A 17,051-nucleotide genomic window follows, 5' to 3' on the forward strand; every position below is an offset into this window, starting at 1 on the left:
ATAGGTATCTACATAGAAATCGAGGGTCACATTAAGGTCATCCTCAACCAGCTCAAGACACAGGAATCTCCACTCCTTCCTCCTCTTAATCTGTTCTTTGTCATCAGCAGCTGCCTGCACTGGAGTGGTCATCAGTGTGTCAAGGGCAGCATCTAGAAACACCTTGGGTACCTCTGCGCTATGCAGAGCATAGCCTCTTCAGGGGGTTATACATTTCTTCTAAGTCCATCTGGGCTTCTCTCTCCATTTGCACAGTAGAGAAAAGGAGAAGGCGGTTCAGCACACGTGAACAGGGAATGTGGGGATTTCCATCAGCCAATGTCCTGTGGCAGGCAAGGCTAGGGTTGAAGGCTGACCTTAAAATGATGCTCTATGTCGGCACGGTTGCCATTTTAGATGGAAGACATCTCTGCTCTTGTAATACCTACTGTTGCAGGAATGATGAAAATCTCTGCTTCTTTCTTTTTTTTCTAAGAGGAAAGCAAAGAGGTTTGAATATAATTTTTTAAGATATAAAACCCAGATTCTCTAAAACTGAGACACAAATGCAATGAATTCAGGAGTTCTCAATGCCTAGAATCATACTGAAACCATTCCTCCAGCCAAACTACCTTTTGCACAGCATCTTCTCTATACACAGTACCCCCCGCCCCATATGTATTTTTACTGACAAGCAGACCACTTCAAAATATGCTGAAGTAGAAAAAAGGACCAAGCTGAATGCAAAAGGCACAGCCCTGTAATTTCAAACCCACTGAAAGAACTGGATCCACCAGATAGTCTCTGCTCCCACACCCAAACAACTTTGCAAGTTGATGGGGTGGGAAGAGATCAACTTCGGAAGGAGAGGTTCCCATCCTCCTGATTTAAAAAGAAACAATGACTTCAAAGAACATAAGAGACACGGGCCTGAATGAGCAGGAGCCAGCTTCAGAGACACAGCGAGGTAACACCCCAAACAAACACACACCAACACCACGAGCTAGGCGGCATGTTCTGCAGGAGCGTGCCAGGAGACTCCAGTTTAACTAGGTATTTGGGAGGTGTCACCTGTACTCCTCCCACAGCAACACCTCGGGCTTTGGCAGAGCGTCCATCCACTGCACTTGCCCTGTTGGTTCTCAGGTCAATACTCTTCCGACAAATTGCTAGGTTTCCCTTACACGGGGCCTACTCTTCTGCACATGGGACGTTAGTCATCGCTTCATTTGCCTACCCAGCTTCACCACGAGAATCCCTCTTAGCACTGCAGTGGTATATAGATCGCTAGGAGAGAAACCATCCCTCTTTGAGAGGTGCTGAACCAAGGTATAATGAGACTGAGGAGCTCAGTCTCACCAGGCAACCTGCTGTAGAGCTTCAGACCAGAGACTGATTCCCCACAGTCCAGGGTCTTAAACCACAACCCTTCCCCTTGGAAAGCTGGATGCTCTGCGCACGGAGACCAGTCCCAAACCTCCACTGACTTCAATGGCACGCGAGTTCAGCGCCAAATACACCAATTAAGAGGTCATTCCTTGGAAATCAGAGAGGTGGAGAATCTACCATTATTTTTTCTTCATAAATGGTAGCAATTAGGAGTCCAACCTGCAAATCAGAGTCCCCTGGACCCAGACAATGCACCAGCCCTGACTACGCTATGAGGGAAGATGAAGGCACATTCTTCAACACCACCTTGTTCCATTTTTTGGACTCGGTAAGTCATCAATATTATTAAGATTTTACTGAAGGCTACCCTACGTACATGCAATCTATTGTACTGCCCTCTCAGAAGCTCACTTCATTTCCCAACTATTTATACAAAATAGCTTTCATAATAAATTTTGAAAAATTGGTTCAGGCAAGAATCACAGCTTTAGTAAACCTTTTAAATTGTTACCTGCTGCCAGATGCGAGTGGATTGGAACACGGTGGCACACGAAGAAAATTCCTGCTCTCAAGGGATGCTAAATAAAGATCATTTGTGTTTTTGTATATTCACTTTAACAGACTGCTTTGGATTCACAGCTTGGTTTCCCTCCACCGTCCACAAGTAACATGGCCGGCACAAATTCACAATGAACTGTGCTCTGTCATGCAAGACCCACTCTGCCCCTCAGCATGAGATACATGCACGCACACGGACGCATCCACGCATTTGAGGAAAGACCGCCTTTGCCCCAGCAGAACACTACACTCTCCTGCAGACACGAACTCTTTGGGGTACAGACTCCAGCCCGCTCCTGCCTATGCAGTGTGAGAAGAGCCTTCAGGAATTATGGTAATATCTACAACAGACTACTCTGATCTCCACCTTGCTTCTGCCCCTGGGGAATGAGCAGAAAGGAGCTTTATACATAACTTACTTCCCTCTTTATTTAAAAACAAATGAACTAAAGAACAGCACGCTTTTTTTTTGGGGGGGGGGGGGGGGGGAGGTCACGAAGCTCCTCTCCAGGTCACACCTTACACCAAATTTTCCACAATTTCAGAATACATTCTGGATTGTTTCCCTCTGGAAATAAAACAAGAATTAACAGCAATACTCACAAATAACTACGAAATACTAGCAAAACTCTAAGCAGCTTGGGAAAAATGCACCTGACGATCCCATTATCCTATTACCCCTGGATTTGCTTTGTTCCTCTCATCACTGCAATCAGCAGTGCACAAAAATGCACGGGTGTCTTTTCACAGTGCCCAAGTCTGCATTATGTAGGGAAACACCATCTCCTGCAGCGGCAGAGTGAATGCCCAAGCTGCTACAAAGCTAGTTTGCTTTTCTGTGGTCCAGAAAGGCTGTGCAGTACCACCCTCTCGGCAGGTAAGGTGTTTGCTGCATACAGAATTAGAGCTTCAGAGAAAGACTGGACCTCAAAGGCAAGTGCAAGCCAGGCTGGGAATGGGTGGACTTCTTCCTGCTGCAGGGACCCATCGCCCTGCCCTGCTGCGTTAACCACCGCCTCCATCCCTACCTTTGTGAGACAGAAAAGCTCTTCCATATACAGCAGACGTTGCCGACATCACGATGAGGGGTGCTAAGGAACACGTAGGACTCTGCTGCTAGCCCCTTACCCAGACAGTCAAGCTCAGCAGAGGAGGATTCCTCTTCCTGTCAAACACCCTAAATCCCTCCAAATACCAAACAGCGAACAAAAAAAACCTGTCGATGTCATCTGATTGCATCACCCCCCTCTCTCTCCAGGGCTCAAAGGCATGTCTCCGAATAGCTCTTTGCTTCGCAAAGCAAAACAGCTGTTCCCCAGCGCCCAGACCCTGGCCGCCTGCGAGGTGGTGACCGGCTACGGCACGGAGCGGCCAGCGGCGGCCGCGGGGCTGTGCCTGCGCTGCGGCGGGAAGAGCGCGCTGAGGAGCCGCGCTGCTAACGCCGGAGCGCCTCGGCCAGCCCCTGCGCTGCCTCCCTCCATCGAACCCACCCGACGCACACAAAGGCACCGAAAAAAAAGAAACCCGACCCAAAACCCAGGGGGACGGAGGAGGCAAAGCGCCTCTTTCCCGGCTAGAAGAGGGCCGGCGCGTCAAGCCCCGGGCTGAAACGCCGCTGTGCCCAGGTAGCGGGACACCGCCCCCCTGCCGCATCAACGCCGGAGAGCTCCGGCCCAGCGGGGCCGGGGCCGGGGCCGGGGCCGGGGCCGCGGCCGGCCGAGCCGAGCGCGGCGGGGGAGCCCACCTACCTGCTTCTCCTCTGCAGGGCAGGCGGGCGAGGGCGGGATGCCCGCGGCGGGAGCCGGCGGCGGGGAGAGAAAAGAAGAGAGAGTGAGGCCGAGGCTGAGGCGTGAGGGACCCGCGGGGCGGGGCGGGGCGGCCGCGCGCCCCCGCCGCCTCACCTGGGTTGACCAGCTTGCTCTTGTACCGCACGCCGGTGCTCATGGTGCCGGCGGCCCGGCCCTCCCGCAGCCCGCCGCGCCGCCGAGTGCCTGCGCCAGTGCGGGCGGCCGGGGCCGCCCCGGCGCCGCCGCGGAGGGGCCGGGGCCGGCCCGGGGCCGCCAATCCCGGGAGCCCGCCCCGCCCCCGCCCCGCCCTCCCCTGCCGCCGAGCGACAGCCGGGCCGGGCCGGCGGCCCCGCGCTCCCTCCGCGGCTGAGGCACCTGAGGGGCGGCTCCGGCTCCGGCTCCGGCTCCCGCTCCCGCCCCCGCCCGCCGCAGCCGCGCCCGCGTAGGCCGAGCTGAAGGCCGAAAGACGGCAAGGGGGAGCGCTCCCTCCTCTCGGGCAGCGAGGAGGAGCACGCCCTTGGAAAAAGAAACACAAAGGGAATAAATAGGAAGCGTGGTTCCAGATTTAGCACCTCGGAATACAGTGGGAAGCCCTGAATCACACTGCTACCATACTGTGCAAAGCAGGAATGGGTGCTCTGTTTCCATTAAAATATTTTAAAGAGGTAATGTGGAAAGTTATCTTAGGTAAAAGCTGCCAGGGGAAAGGCGGGAGGGAACTGAAGTGAATTTAAGCACTCCCAAGGCAGCGGTGGCACATGATCCCCGAACAGCTCCCAGGAACCTCACCTCAACAGTAAAGGAGCAAGGCAAGGGGCAGGTGAAGCCCCAGGACAGCCCGATCCTGCCCCCGACTTCCACAGCTGTGGCACGGGGCCACATCTTCCCCATTTCCAGGACACGTCAATAATCAGACCTGACACTCTCCTAAGACAGGACGGGACACGCTTGGCGTGGTGATGGCTGCACAAGTGCAAGGACAGGGCCCCGCTTCAGAACAAAAAACTGACGCTGATGTACGAAATTTCCACATCCTTGCAGTCATCACAGCGTTTATCTTGCCCTTTCTTCCACCTTCTCCTTCAAAACATCTCCCATATCAAAACAAGGAGACACTTCCAAGACCAGAGGTTGGCAGTCCCAGGTATGTATGTTTTAAAAAACCATTAACTCATCCTGAGTTCACTTTTAGCCATTGATTCAAAGCATCAGAAAACAAAATAAATCAGGTAATCGTCAGCGTATTTGCTTGTTTTTAAATGCTGGAGCACCACAGACCATTACAGACTCTACACCACAATTAAAGGCACCAACAAGCCAGTTGGGACTCTGGCTAGAGTCCCCTCTCCACAGATCTTCACAGTAGCAAAGACTTGGCTTAACAAATATACGTTCCCCCACTCAGCCGTGAAATATTTTAACAAAACCAAGTTCAAATGCAACTGAAGATTAACATCAGACAACATCAAAGAAGTGGCAGAAGGCATAAAAACTAAGCCTACGCTGAAAGGTATGGTACCAGCAGTACTGCAAGCCCCTCCTGGACTATTATTCAAATAGATCTCCGGTTGGGAGCCAAAACACTCCAGCTGGAATTCACAAGCCAGAAGGAGGCAGAGTCTATCGATCAATAACCAGTATCCGCCAGTGAAAGTCTGTTCACTGAGGCTTCACACACAGGAATGGTGACAGTGACTTTAGGTGCCTTGCTTTGAAAAGGGGCGGGGGGGGGAGCTCTGTTTTTAACAAAATTAAAGACTAGATGCTTTTGAAAGCCTGCTTCCCCATTGTCCTCGTTTGCTTTGAAAGATGAACCTTTCATGTTACCTTTGTTCAGAGAGCTAATCCAGTACGTAACTAATGTATGTAACTGAAGTCTGGGTTTCTCAGGAGGGGTGCGGCTGTCCTGACTTTCACAAGCACAAATAGACAGCATATCATTTTAAGAAGGTTGCAAAACATGATGCAAAATTCTGGAAGAAAAACAAGAAAGGTACACGTAATGGCACAGAACTCACAAGCAAGTGTTTACCGTTAAGTCTCTCACCTTGGCCCTCTTGACAGACATGCTTACAATTCAAATTTTCATAAAACCTGAAGAGACTTGGCATGAACACAAATGTGCCACACCATTTCTTCTTTCAAATTCATTAGAGCAGCCCCTGAGATAACAATGTGATGTCCACTTTATGGAGTTCAACTCCAAATACAAGCCAAATATGCACCCCTGTGATGCAAATCATTTGTTAATCTTATCCTGATTAAACACCCATTGCTAGACAGCAAAATTAGGGCTAATCATTACATGAAAGACACCTCAATTTAGTACAGAAGACAAAGTGTCTCAATCCCGTATTTGCAAAATAATTTACCCTTATGCATATATAATACAAGCAAGACCACAAAAGCATGCAGAAGAGCGCTATACACTCAGCAATGACTGTATAAAGGAATATACAGTCATTGTAAAGGAAACAGCAACATTCATGAATTTATAAACTAAGGTGTGCAATCAGATTTTCCAAGGTATTTACACACCTAAAAGATGTCAGGAGGTGCCTAATGAACTTTGGGGGAAAAAAAAAAAAAGTGGATGCAAAGTCTTGCTACCCAACTTCCAGTTAAAATACTTTTAAAGTTGTTTTGAAATGACATCAAAGCAGTTTGTATGTAGACAAATTTTAGAAAACGCCTTCATTCCCCAGGGTAAATATCACGATTCCTTTGAACATGCACTGTGCACGACACCATTACAACATTTCATAGATTAGCTTAAAAAAGCAAAAATCCAACAAACAACAAAAACCACCCCAAAATTCAACATTTTCCACATTCGTACAGTTTATTACAAAACTTCAATGAAAATTAGTGTTATGGTATATAAAAGGTTCAGTACATGCCATCGCTCAGCTGACAGATAAAAATGCCGGTGACAGAAATTCTTGCAATTAATACTTGAGACCTGAAGACAAATCTTCAGAGGCATCCACAGAAGGTGTTGGCATGCGTAGTGTTTATATGGTATGTTAAGGCACGATGATTTAGAAAAGTCAGCTTCTTTGCATCACCGGTGAATCATCAGTGCTTTGTACATCTTCTCATACATCACACAAATATAAATCACCAGAGATGAAGCTTCAAAAGTAACCAGAGCACAGAGAAAGTTATGAAAGACTGATACGATACACAATGACTTAAAATGGCAAGTGACAGTTATGATACTGTGCAAACACACATACATTTACCGTAAACGGGCCACACGGTCTTTTAGTATTAATCACGAAACTGTTCAGAATAACCTAGCAGATACACGATTAACTCCGTAAACCCACCACAATGACTAGTCCAAACAGTGTACTCTATCAGTTTCGGTATAAAAGGGTATAGGAAGGATAATAAAACCACATTTATAAGTATGAAGACAGTGTTACCAAAAGAATCAAAAAAGATACAATATAACTTGATTAACATTGAATATATAAAACAAGCCGTTTTACAACACGCTCTTCAGACTTTGTGTTTGTTTTAACGCAGGTCTTGATCTGTGGCATCCAGCTTTTACGTTTGAACGTTACCATTCGGTGAAAGAAAACAGAGCACCCATCCACTTAGAGAACTGTATACTGCTGCGAACAAAAGTGGAAAACAAAGAGCATTAGAAAGGACAAACTCTCCGCACCGTCAGAGTGTTTGGGGCAGTCCGAGCCCCTCCGAGCAAAGCAGCGTAATCCAGGGAGCAGGCCGTTTCAGGTCCGGCGTCACAGGGACCTGCATTAGAACTAGATCAGCCGAGTCAGATGCAGTTTGGCCCCAAATATTTATCACGACTGTCTAATAAGAGCACATAAATGAGGATCTGTTTTTAGTTACACACTTTCTTAAGCGCCCACGCCCCCCTCCGTCTGCAAGAATACAAGAACTGCGTTACAGCTTATCTCAACAGTAATGTACACAAGAAACCAACCTCAGTCAGCCTGTTATATGAGGCGTTACTTCTGGTGAGGAAAACAAAAACCACTTATCTAAACAGGGCTAAAAGTAAGCAGCAAGTTTGATGTCATGCACAAACAACTCTTACAACACTGCTCAGGTAAAAGAGGAAAGCAAACGGAATTTTTCAAGCATTCATACAGCAGTATTCATATGGCTGAAAGAAGGGATAGCCGTCTGTAATTTCAAAAATAACCACCAGTTTTGGATGTCTCCATAGCTACTTGCCAATCAAAAAGGCTGCTATAAAGAAAGCAGAATTCTAGCTTCCCCTGAAAATTGGGCCCTGCTTAAGAAGCTGCGTCAGATTTGGAGGACAGGAGACACCTCAGGAGAGGTGCGTCAGGAGACACCTCAAATTCTCCAGTCCCAAAAATACTCATTCCCAACAGGAAAAAATAGCTTACTCTAAACATTCATCTGGATCGAAAAAAGAAATATCCCAGAAAACACTGTTGTGTCAACTCACTTGTGAAGTACAGTGCAACTCTCATCCAGACCACACCTGCTGACTGCAGTGGGATAAGGAGCAAGGAAAGCTGACAACGGGGTCCTTCGCTCTTTGCCATTCTCACAATGGGAATCCTCTTCAATATACATTTTCTTCACATTTTAAGGAGGCCATCACCTCCCAGAAAAAGCAAGCCAGCATTAAGGCTTTAAAGCCAGAGTCCATACATTGCTGACCAAATTCAATATTCAAATTCAAAATTAACCTGTTGTGCTACACTGCTACTTTGAGTATGAAAGAGAAACTAAATTTCTGCCATTGCCCACCTAACTCTAATCTGTTACAGAAGATAGCTCAAGAGGAAACCGTAACTGATGTTTCAGACTCACAAGAAGACTGGAATTTCCAAACAACATGAAGGCTCGGGTTATAAGCACAGCTGTGCACTGATGTTACCAGCATTAGCAACACGATATCCACGTTTTATATGCTCGTAGAACATACTTGGGCAAAAGTATGTTTGTGCATTTTCAGTGCGGATTCATTTCACTGCTCTTTCTCCCTAATCTCCTTATGAGACAATATTTTATGATACATTAGGTTAATACCATTCTTTACAAATTTGATCTCTAGTTTTATTAGACTAACCTTACAGTCCCCCATACTCCTTTCACCAATACATAGCTTTAATAAATGCCTCCACCTGCAATGTGAATTCATACCATTATTTAAGACAGACGATGCATTTCTCCAGTATGCCATTAAAACAAAACTTGCTTAGTAAGGAGCGTAACTAGCGCTACGTACACCTGCACCCTGATGCACATGGTCAGACAGCTCAGAATCCCATATTTATAGAGGTTTCAAAAGCCTTGGGAAGGAATGGGTTGGCCTTCCCCTCAGCTGCTTCCAAGAACACCACTACAATGCAGGGCAATTTGACATCTCTCCATGTACACTTCCAAATTCCTAATAAGATAAATTTGTTTTATAAGCAGTTACATTTTCTCACTGACCTAAATTCTTTTTCTTCAAATAGCACCCATTTGATATTGTAGCTACAGCCCTCTGAGCGTCCAATCATTAGCAAGAACTTTGAGAAACGATGTCTTTCCAAAAAGAATGAGTATTAGGCAACACCAGTGTCCTGTTGTTAGCTAGTTTTGACTCATTTTGCCACTCGCACCCCTAATATTTTAGATTTCTGATATTCCAGTCATCCTCTGTCGACTTCACTGCTTCAAGTTTGTTCCCTTTCCTTTTGCGAGTCTGTAGCAACACCTTATACCTCCCATAGCAAACGTCATCAGCCAAGTATACACTATGCTACAAAACTGACCTCTGAACTGCTTTCCAATGTTTATCAGTTAACTTAATATGCTAATAGGGTTAATATCCACTGAGACACATATATATACCAGGCTCCAAGGTCTAGAACTATAAGAAATGTTCCTCTGAAAATGTTTATTCAGCAAAAGGTGGCCTGAAGCATTTACAGGTCCTCCGTGATACCATGTCAGGCTTTGGCACGGACCAGGTAGGTCTCTGTACTCCACTCCGCAGGCCCGCTAATGCCTGAGAAACTCTGGCAGCAAGCACCCCCCCTCACCCCCTGCATCCCAGATGCATCCACAGCTGTACTGGAAGCAGCAGTGTGTCACTGAGATACAGGAAGAGGTGGAATATGTCAGTTGTGTCATTCCGGGGTAATCAAGCCTCTCAGAGGCAGAGCGCAAGGTGCTACTGCACGTATTCACAAGAATTGAGAATGCCACTGTAGCCACTGCGCTGTGGACTTCACCCTTCCCAAGGCATTGACACGTTACTGAAAAGCAAATAAATATATTTCCACTCACCCCTGACATTTCCCCACAAAACAAGATTTCTGCAGTGACCCATTAGGAACTTTATAGTCTCTCTATTTTCTATTCTCTAGGATCACTTGGCAAAAATTGAACCAATTTGCATTAATCCATTTACTGACAAAATTTATTGAGATATAGTTTGGGCAATTATGTGAAAATATCAGAAAAACTTGCTATCGGGTGTTTCAATCTTTTTCATTTTATGTTTTGCAAACATTGTGTCATTCCTTGGAAAGCTTTCAAGTCTGCAAAGTGGAGAGCGTTTTGGTTTTTGGGAGGTGAGGGGACCATTTCTCTCTCCTCTGTAAGCATAGCAGTTCTGGAAATTGGTCTCAATGGGAATGTGCTTTTCAAGATGCATAAATCCTACAGTGTTAGGAATGATACACTGCTATTTCTAGGCAAAAATTTTCTCTATAGAAATAGGTCCTGACAAACTCCTGGAAATTTTGCATACAGAAAATGCAGACAGATAAAAATCCAAGCAAGATTCTTTAAGAGCCAGAAGATAGACAATATTTAGGCACATAAGGTTTACAGACGTGACTAATACTTCAGACTTATGTGTCATATTAATGATACGTATTTTTTCTGTACAACACTTTAAAGACTACACTTTTAACAAAGTGCTACCTTTTTCCTACTGGGAAGAGTCGCACAACTTGTTTTCTGTCAAAGGCCACAGACAGAGATGCTGTGGAACAGCCAAGGTCACAATCCAAGTACATCACCACCTTACTATGTTCTGCTTACAATCCAGGACCATGACTGTTTCACCAACTGAGAGCAGCATGGACTCACAGGGAGATGCAAGATACTATTTTTAGATGAACATACTAAAATGAAAGCGTTATTGTTCTATACACCAAGGGTTAAAAGCCGCAACACGACTCTGTCGTCTGGTGCTCTGCGCATTATACGCAAGGGCAGGTGGGCACCAGCTACAAGGTGGCTCTGGAGGACCCCACTAAGATCCTTCTATACAAGTTAACTTCAAGGTCCTATGGAGCCACACCAGTTCAGCACTTCAGTTGCACAGCAGCAGAGGAAAAATGACAATTTCTATCAGAAGTCTACTCTCTAAGGGAAACGAAAACTTGAGCTAGCCCATCAATGCAGGATTTGCTGAACAACTCTGCAGTTACAAGAGCTGAAAAGCGCTGGAGAGCGATGGTGCTCTTCTAGCCTAGTTTCTAGCCAGAGAAACACCCACTGGCAGTGCCAGGCAGTTGTTCCAAATGCTACAAATTTGCCCAAGCTTCACGTTCTCTAGGCGTTCAATTTCAGCTGCCAAAAACTACAACACGATCTCTACTTCCTCGAATGACATTTCTCATCAGATCAATTCAGCATTCAGCAGCATCGTTTTAGAAGGCTGGTTGCTATGACAATGCCTTGTGTTGTTCTGTTAAATGATGTCAATTCATTGGTAGAAAGAACTAGCTGTTTGGTTCCTTTAGTACTGTTCTTATCAAGAATCAGAACACTGTTAGTGAGCTCAGGAGGCTTTAAAATACTTGTGGAAATCATGAGCTATAGTAAAAGAATTTTCAACATCCTACAGATATTTTAAGTGCGAGATGCTTGGGTTTTTTTCTACCATAACTACATTTCCAGCTGGCTATATTTGTTTTCCATAGCCTGGCTTCTGTTACTGGTTTGTCCCAGTATGATCTTGAAGCTGAGTGGAAGACAGACAATCCAGATTTGTAAGAATAATCAAGAGGAAAACAGATTGCAAAGAGCTACGCTTTCAGAAACGGAGAAGGAAAAGGAAGAAACACCCACCAATAACCATTTCATTTGAAAAAATAATTCCAGCTTTTCATAATAGTTGCTCATCTGAGATGGACAAGTTGAGAAACTAGTAAATATGCTGTTGGAATTACTGCAGGCTTATTTCAAAAGCATTTCGTATTGGAGTATCTAAATAAAGCTGTTTTAGTGTTTGGTAACTTATTCCACCCCCCCAATCCTTCATTTGAACTGTCAAATATAAGAAGCAATAAGCTCCTACACTTTAAAGCAGTGTCTTGCATTTTAGAAGTAAAATCTGAAAAATCAAGTTTGTCTGGAAGCCTTTAACACGCTTCACACGGACTGCTGCAAACACCTCCACGTGCCCTGTTTGTACACAGCAGCTATGAAACCTTTAGAGGAAAGAGACAAAAGTGTAGGTCAACACACCTTCGTGAGGGCCGCTCGCCAAAGCTCTTCATCACCACCATCATGCAGAGTAAGTCTGTACTCACAGGCTTTTGCCAAAAACTGCAGTTGGCACACTGGTCACTACTGTTTCCAAAGTCATCTTCCTCTCCTACTTCTAGCCCAGTCTCCACCAGTGCTACTCGTCATTCCCCTCCAGGTTTCTACTTCTCCACAGCAAGAAATCTGTCCATCCTCTTTGGAAACTTGGAACATATTCCCTACGTATAATCTTTGCCTTTGTCACTCCCCTTATGCTTCTCTTACTCTAGCCTTGAAAGGAAAGGAAACTGCTTGAAGTAAATTCTCCCTTTGCCCTTTCCACAAAACCTTTAAAGGTGCCCCTATTCAAAAGCAAACAGGCAAACCAGACCTTCCAGTCACCCCGTCTGTGTAGCACTTCATGGTAATACAGACTCGTCAGTCTTTTTGGCAAGGATTTGAGTTTAGCACTTCTTAATCGCTATGCAATGCCAGACTCTTTCCAGAAAACCCCAAAGCATTCAGCAATCTTCTCCCCACCCCGAAATACCCACTTCTCGTTTCAGGTGTATTTCACATATTTGGATATTACCACATTTCATTATCCTACTGTTTACTCTCCAGCTCTTATCTATGAAGGTATTTACATCATACTTCTCTTTTCCCAAAATATCTGAAAACATCTTTATATCTGTGCTTTATGAAGGGGAAAATATTTTTAAGGGACTTTTGAAGAAAATCAATAAACATGTATTTATCCAAAATAAAAACAGTGAAAACATTAATTTTTACGTAAATTACCTATAAAGTTACATATTTTTCTCAGCACAAAGATAAAAAGGGTGCAAAAGAGCGACTGGAGGAGAGACTGTGCTTTCAGTAGCAGAGCTGATCCATTAAAGTTCTTGTAAAACTAGAACCTGAGAGATGCTCAGGATAAACTGTGATAGAACAAAAAGACTGGTATCAAGTATATTTAAATTTGTTGGCAGTTTGGTTCTGTTAACTACTGTGTTAATTACAAGTTTCCTGGTTTCTCTGGAAATAGTGCGTTAAATAAAATACAGCAAATACATCTGGAGGTTGAAATCATCATTCCTCCTAAACTGCAAAGTCAGTTAACATGCATGAGACAAACTTCCCTAAGGCTAAGTTCTAGGTGAGGATTCACTTCAACATGCTGACAGGATCATACAGCAACACTCTGGTTTAGCAGGACTGCAGTTGCAGTTCTGACGGTGCATATTAGCCAACAAATTACGCTAAAAGTCTATCAATCAAAATCTCAAGGGACTTCAAGACAAGCTTGATTTTTCAGATTTTACTTCTAAAATGCAAGTCACTGCTTTAAAGTGTAGGAGCTTATTACTTCTTATATTTGACAGTTCAAATGAAGGATTGGAGGGGTGGAATAAGTTACCAAAAACTAAAACGGATTTAGCTTTATTTAGATACTCCAATATGAAATGCTTTTGAAAGGAATTTCAAAATTCTTTCCTGAAAGCAATCTATCAAACAATATGATTTCCACAGCAGCTGCAGAAACGTAGTTTAGCAGATTCCAAAGAAACAGCAGGACCTCCACATAGGAATATCTCATTCAAATCCTTCTCAAATTTGTTCACATTCAGTATTTTGGACCAACTAACTTTCCTAAGATTTAGTTCAAACTAAATCACAACAAGGTCATGTGGACGCTTAGTTAAATCTGCAAAGCTCTCCTGCTTCACACATTTAGTGGCCCAAGATGTATTCCAGATCAGCAATGTAAAGTATCTACAAAATAACATTTCACTTGGACGCACATGAGCACGCTCAGAACTCTGTTTACGTACGTATCCGTGGCTGCAAATTCAGCCTGGGACAAACCATGCTCCACTTTGGTTTTATAAATACCATATCCAGTATTGCCAGAAGCTGTGAAACACAGGGAATTCTGGTGCCATTACTGGCTAACCATTAGTGGGAATACTGCATCCTGCTAGCCCTCAGATACTGATTTCACAGCAAATCCAGTACCTCGGAACTGAAGAAAGAGCTCGGAATATATTTGTATCCTTTGCCATCCTGCATTCCGCAAGCAACAACTATGGACAAGCCTGTTAGATTTAGGGTGGTTTTTTTCTTACCAAGTATCAGTTTAAAGGATGCCATGTGATTAAATGTGATTTGTAAGTCGCAGAAAGAATTGAGCTCCTTTGCAAAAAGCAGTAATAATAATTTACACTACATAAGGTTTTCTGCATCAAATCAAACAGCCATTTTCATAAGCAGTCAGAGTTTGGCCATATGATCACAAAGTCACCATGAAAACTTGGGACCTTCAGTTCAGACTAAAATATTTAACAGGCTGCATAACTACCAGCTCCTGTCGGGGGAAGTGAGAGCTTTATGTCAGATGCTGCTATCGCATACACTGCATGGTCAGCCACAAAATTATCCTCAGTGTTTAGATTTCCAGCTCTGGGAAAATGTATCTTAGTATGAAAGTTGGAAGACATGATGTGAAGACTCCTCTATCTGCAAGACTTGGAATTGTGACAGTAAGAAACCTGAGTTTGAATTACTCTTATCCCCCCTTAACCTCTTCACTCAAAGATCACAGTGCACATACCAGTAAAACCATCAACATCTGCTTAAATAGGAATCCAGTGAATAAGTTTATTCCTTAGGAGGCTTTTTTTTTTTTAAACATAAACAGGAAGACTGAAGGTTCAAATAAAGGCAACAAAAAATCTCCTTATTTTAGGCTTGGAATGTTGGCAGCTGCCACAAGGTCATAAGGGATAATATAATCCATTTTATTCAAGCTTTACATTCCAGAAGACCAGCAATCACAACTAGAGTATTAAACTGAAGTATTAAGCAACAAGACTCCTCATATCTTTCTATTTTTTATTCTTGCACTTAAAAGAAAAATTATGCCAGAAGAGCTGCATTCTGAAGAAAGCATGAATATTTGCTACAAGAATTTTTTTTCTTCGCTCACTCTGATCCCACCTAATATATCATATATGACATCAAGGGAGTCTGTATTCAGTACACGTAACCAGTCTGTCTAAAATTGTTTGGTTCTTTGAAAAAACTGCTATAAATTCAGCAGCCTACATACCCCAAAACACCCTACGTTTTGTTTATATATAGTCAAATTAATTTTCTGAGCAGCTTTTGCTAACAGAAACAAAGCCAGACAATCCAAAAATAAGGCACTGAAGGTAAGCATTTACAGGTCTTAAAAACAGCTGGAAAGGTAACATCTGTATAGATCTTTTTTTCTAGTCTACCCATAACATCACTCAATTTTTTCTGTAAGTACTGTAAAAGCAAGTCCAAAGTGCAAAATTAACAATGCTTATTGTGAAAATCTTACGTAAGAGGAGTAAACAAGTCAGAAAGTCATACCTGATGCATCCAGATGTTAAGCATCTTAATCATCACCAGGCTTCATCCTCATTTGGGCTTGCATCTGTGCAATCATCTCCTGCATGCGGCGCAGCTGTAAGAGAAAGACACCCACGCATGTAAAACAATTTCATGAAGAATCCAAAATCCAGGAAACTTTAAATCTTTTTCTTCCACAGTAGAACACAGATCCAGTTTGCCTCTTTATATGTTGGAAATGTTAGATTAATTCACATGACTGAATTAAAAAAACACTCTGTTTTTCCCATCTCAGATTCTTTAATGCATTACATCTAACTTTCACAAAAGATTTGTAAGAATACTTACAATGAAAATTAAGCAATAAAATCCAAATCTTCTGAGGCTTGCAGACCTATGAATTAACATTTAATCTACAATAAAGAAAACACGCCCTTTATGTATGTACAGAGATACACTGCTTGAGCGAGCTGAAGCAGCTTTGTTCTGATTCAAGTGCTCAAAGCCATCATCATGTATGACCACTCATCTTGTGGCTAACCAGATACTGTTGCTAAAAATTTGCAGAGTTAACAGCCAAACATGCAGACAGAATTTAAAAACTACTTCAAAAGCAAATCAGAAAGATATTTACAAAATTTGGAAAGACAGACTAAACATACTAAGCACCAATATTTTTACATCTGAACAGTGACCCTTCCTGGAAATAACTGTTTTCTTAAAGGCATTTTCTTATGACACTTATAAGTTAATTTCCATCTCATAAAAGGCCAGTTATATATAATGCCCTTTTTTTTTTCCCCAAAAACTAACATTACTTTAAATAAATGTTCCTAAGAAAGAATAAGAAACACTAATTCAGATTTTCAAAGTGTATATGCAAATACCTCTAATTTGGTTTACAAATGACTAGGTATTTCCTTCCAGATGCAGGTGGGGAAGCTCCACATACACAACTGCAAGTGCCCTATCTTACAAACTGGGAAAGAAACAGGCTGCAATTTCCATGCACATTGTATAAAATACAAGTCCATCTCAAACTGGAGATCATGTAATAAACTGAGGCTTGTATAGCAAGTTTTCATTATTCTAAGAATAACTGTGTAGTTTTTAATGTATCCATTTTTTTTCTCCCTTTAGGAAAAAGTAGCTAGAGAATTGCTTTCATTTATTTTCAGGGACACACACACACACACACACACGAAGACACACGACACAGGGGACGGACGGACAGGCGACAGACACCTCTTCAACTCCAAAAGCACTGCTATGTTTAAACAAGTATACTGTATTTTCATCCAGTCAACCACATTAGCTATTGTGACACTAGTTACTCCATCAGATTCAATACAAAAGAATGTGATAAATGCTTGACTACATGTATGTGGTGTTGAGCTGTTTGGTTTTTAAAAAAAAAAAAAACCTGAAAGAAACATCACAGAACAGGGAAAAATTAACTGCAGA

The 17,051-nt window shown here is 43.3% G+C and overlaps 2 protein-coding genes across 6 annotated transcripts in view; both read right to left on the minus strand.

Moving 5' to 3' along the window:
* The window catches only part of SEPTIN5 (septin 5), a 46,892-nt gene extending 42,903 nt beyond the window's left edge, over positions 1–3,989 (minus strand). Inside the window, exons 1-3 of one of the 5 annotated variants that reach the window (XM_075515830.1) lie at positions 3,828–3,970; positions 3,675–3,685; positions 429–470 (exon numbers count right to left, since the gene is read on the minus strand). In XM_075515830.1, the coding sequence (XP_075371945.1) occupies positions 429–470; positions 3,675–3,685; positions 3,828–3,870 (96 nt within the window). In that variant the 5' untranslated portion in view covers positions 3,871–3,970. Of the gene's footprint in view, positions 1–428; positions 471–2,954; positions 2,997–3,674; positions 3,686–3,827 lie in introns of those variants that run through there. The other 4 variants (XM_075515838.1, XM_075515835.1, XM_075515839.1 and 1 more) reach the window with 4 other exon arrangements.
* A 2,540-nt stretch (positions 3,990–6,529) lies between these two features.
* Positions 6,530–17,051, minus strand: part of LOC142416356 (septin-2) — a 40,770-nt gene continuing 30,248 nt past the window's right edge. Inside the window, exons 12-13 of the mRNA XM_075515844.1 lie at positions 15,609–15,702; positions 6,530–7,339 (exon numbers count right to left, since the gene is read on the minus strand). Of these exons, the coding sequence (XP_075371959.1) occupies positions 15,634–15,702 (69 nt within the window). The 3' untranslated portion in view covers positions 6,530–7,339; positions 15,609–15,633. The remainder of the gene's footprint in view (positions 7,340–15,608; positions 15,703–17,051) is intronic.

This window comes from Mycteria americana, chromosome 13 (assembly GCF_035582795.1).
Source record: "Mycteria americana isolate JAX WOST 10 ecotype Jacksonville Zoo and Gardens chromosome 13, USCA_MyAme_1.0, whole genome shotgun sequence".
Classification (NCBI taxonomy): domain Eukaryota; kingdom Metazoa; phylum Chordata; class Aves; order Ciconiiformes; family Ciconiidae; genus Mycteria; species Mycteria americana.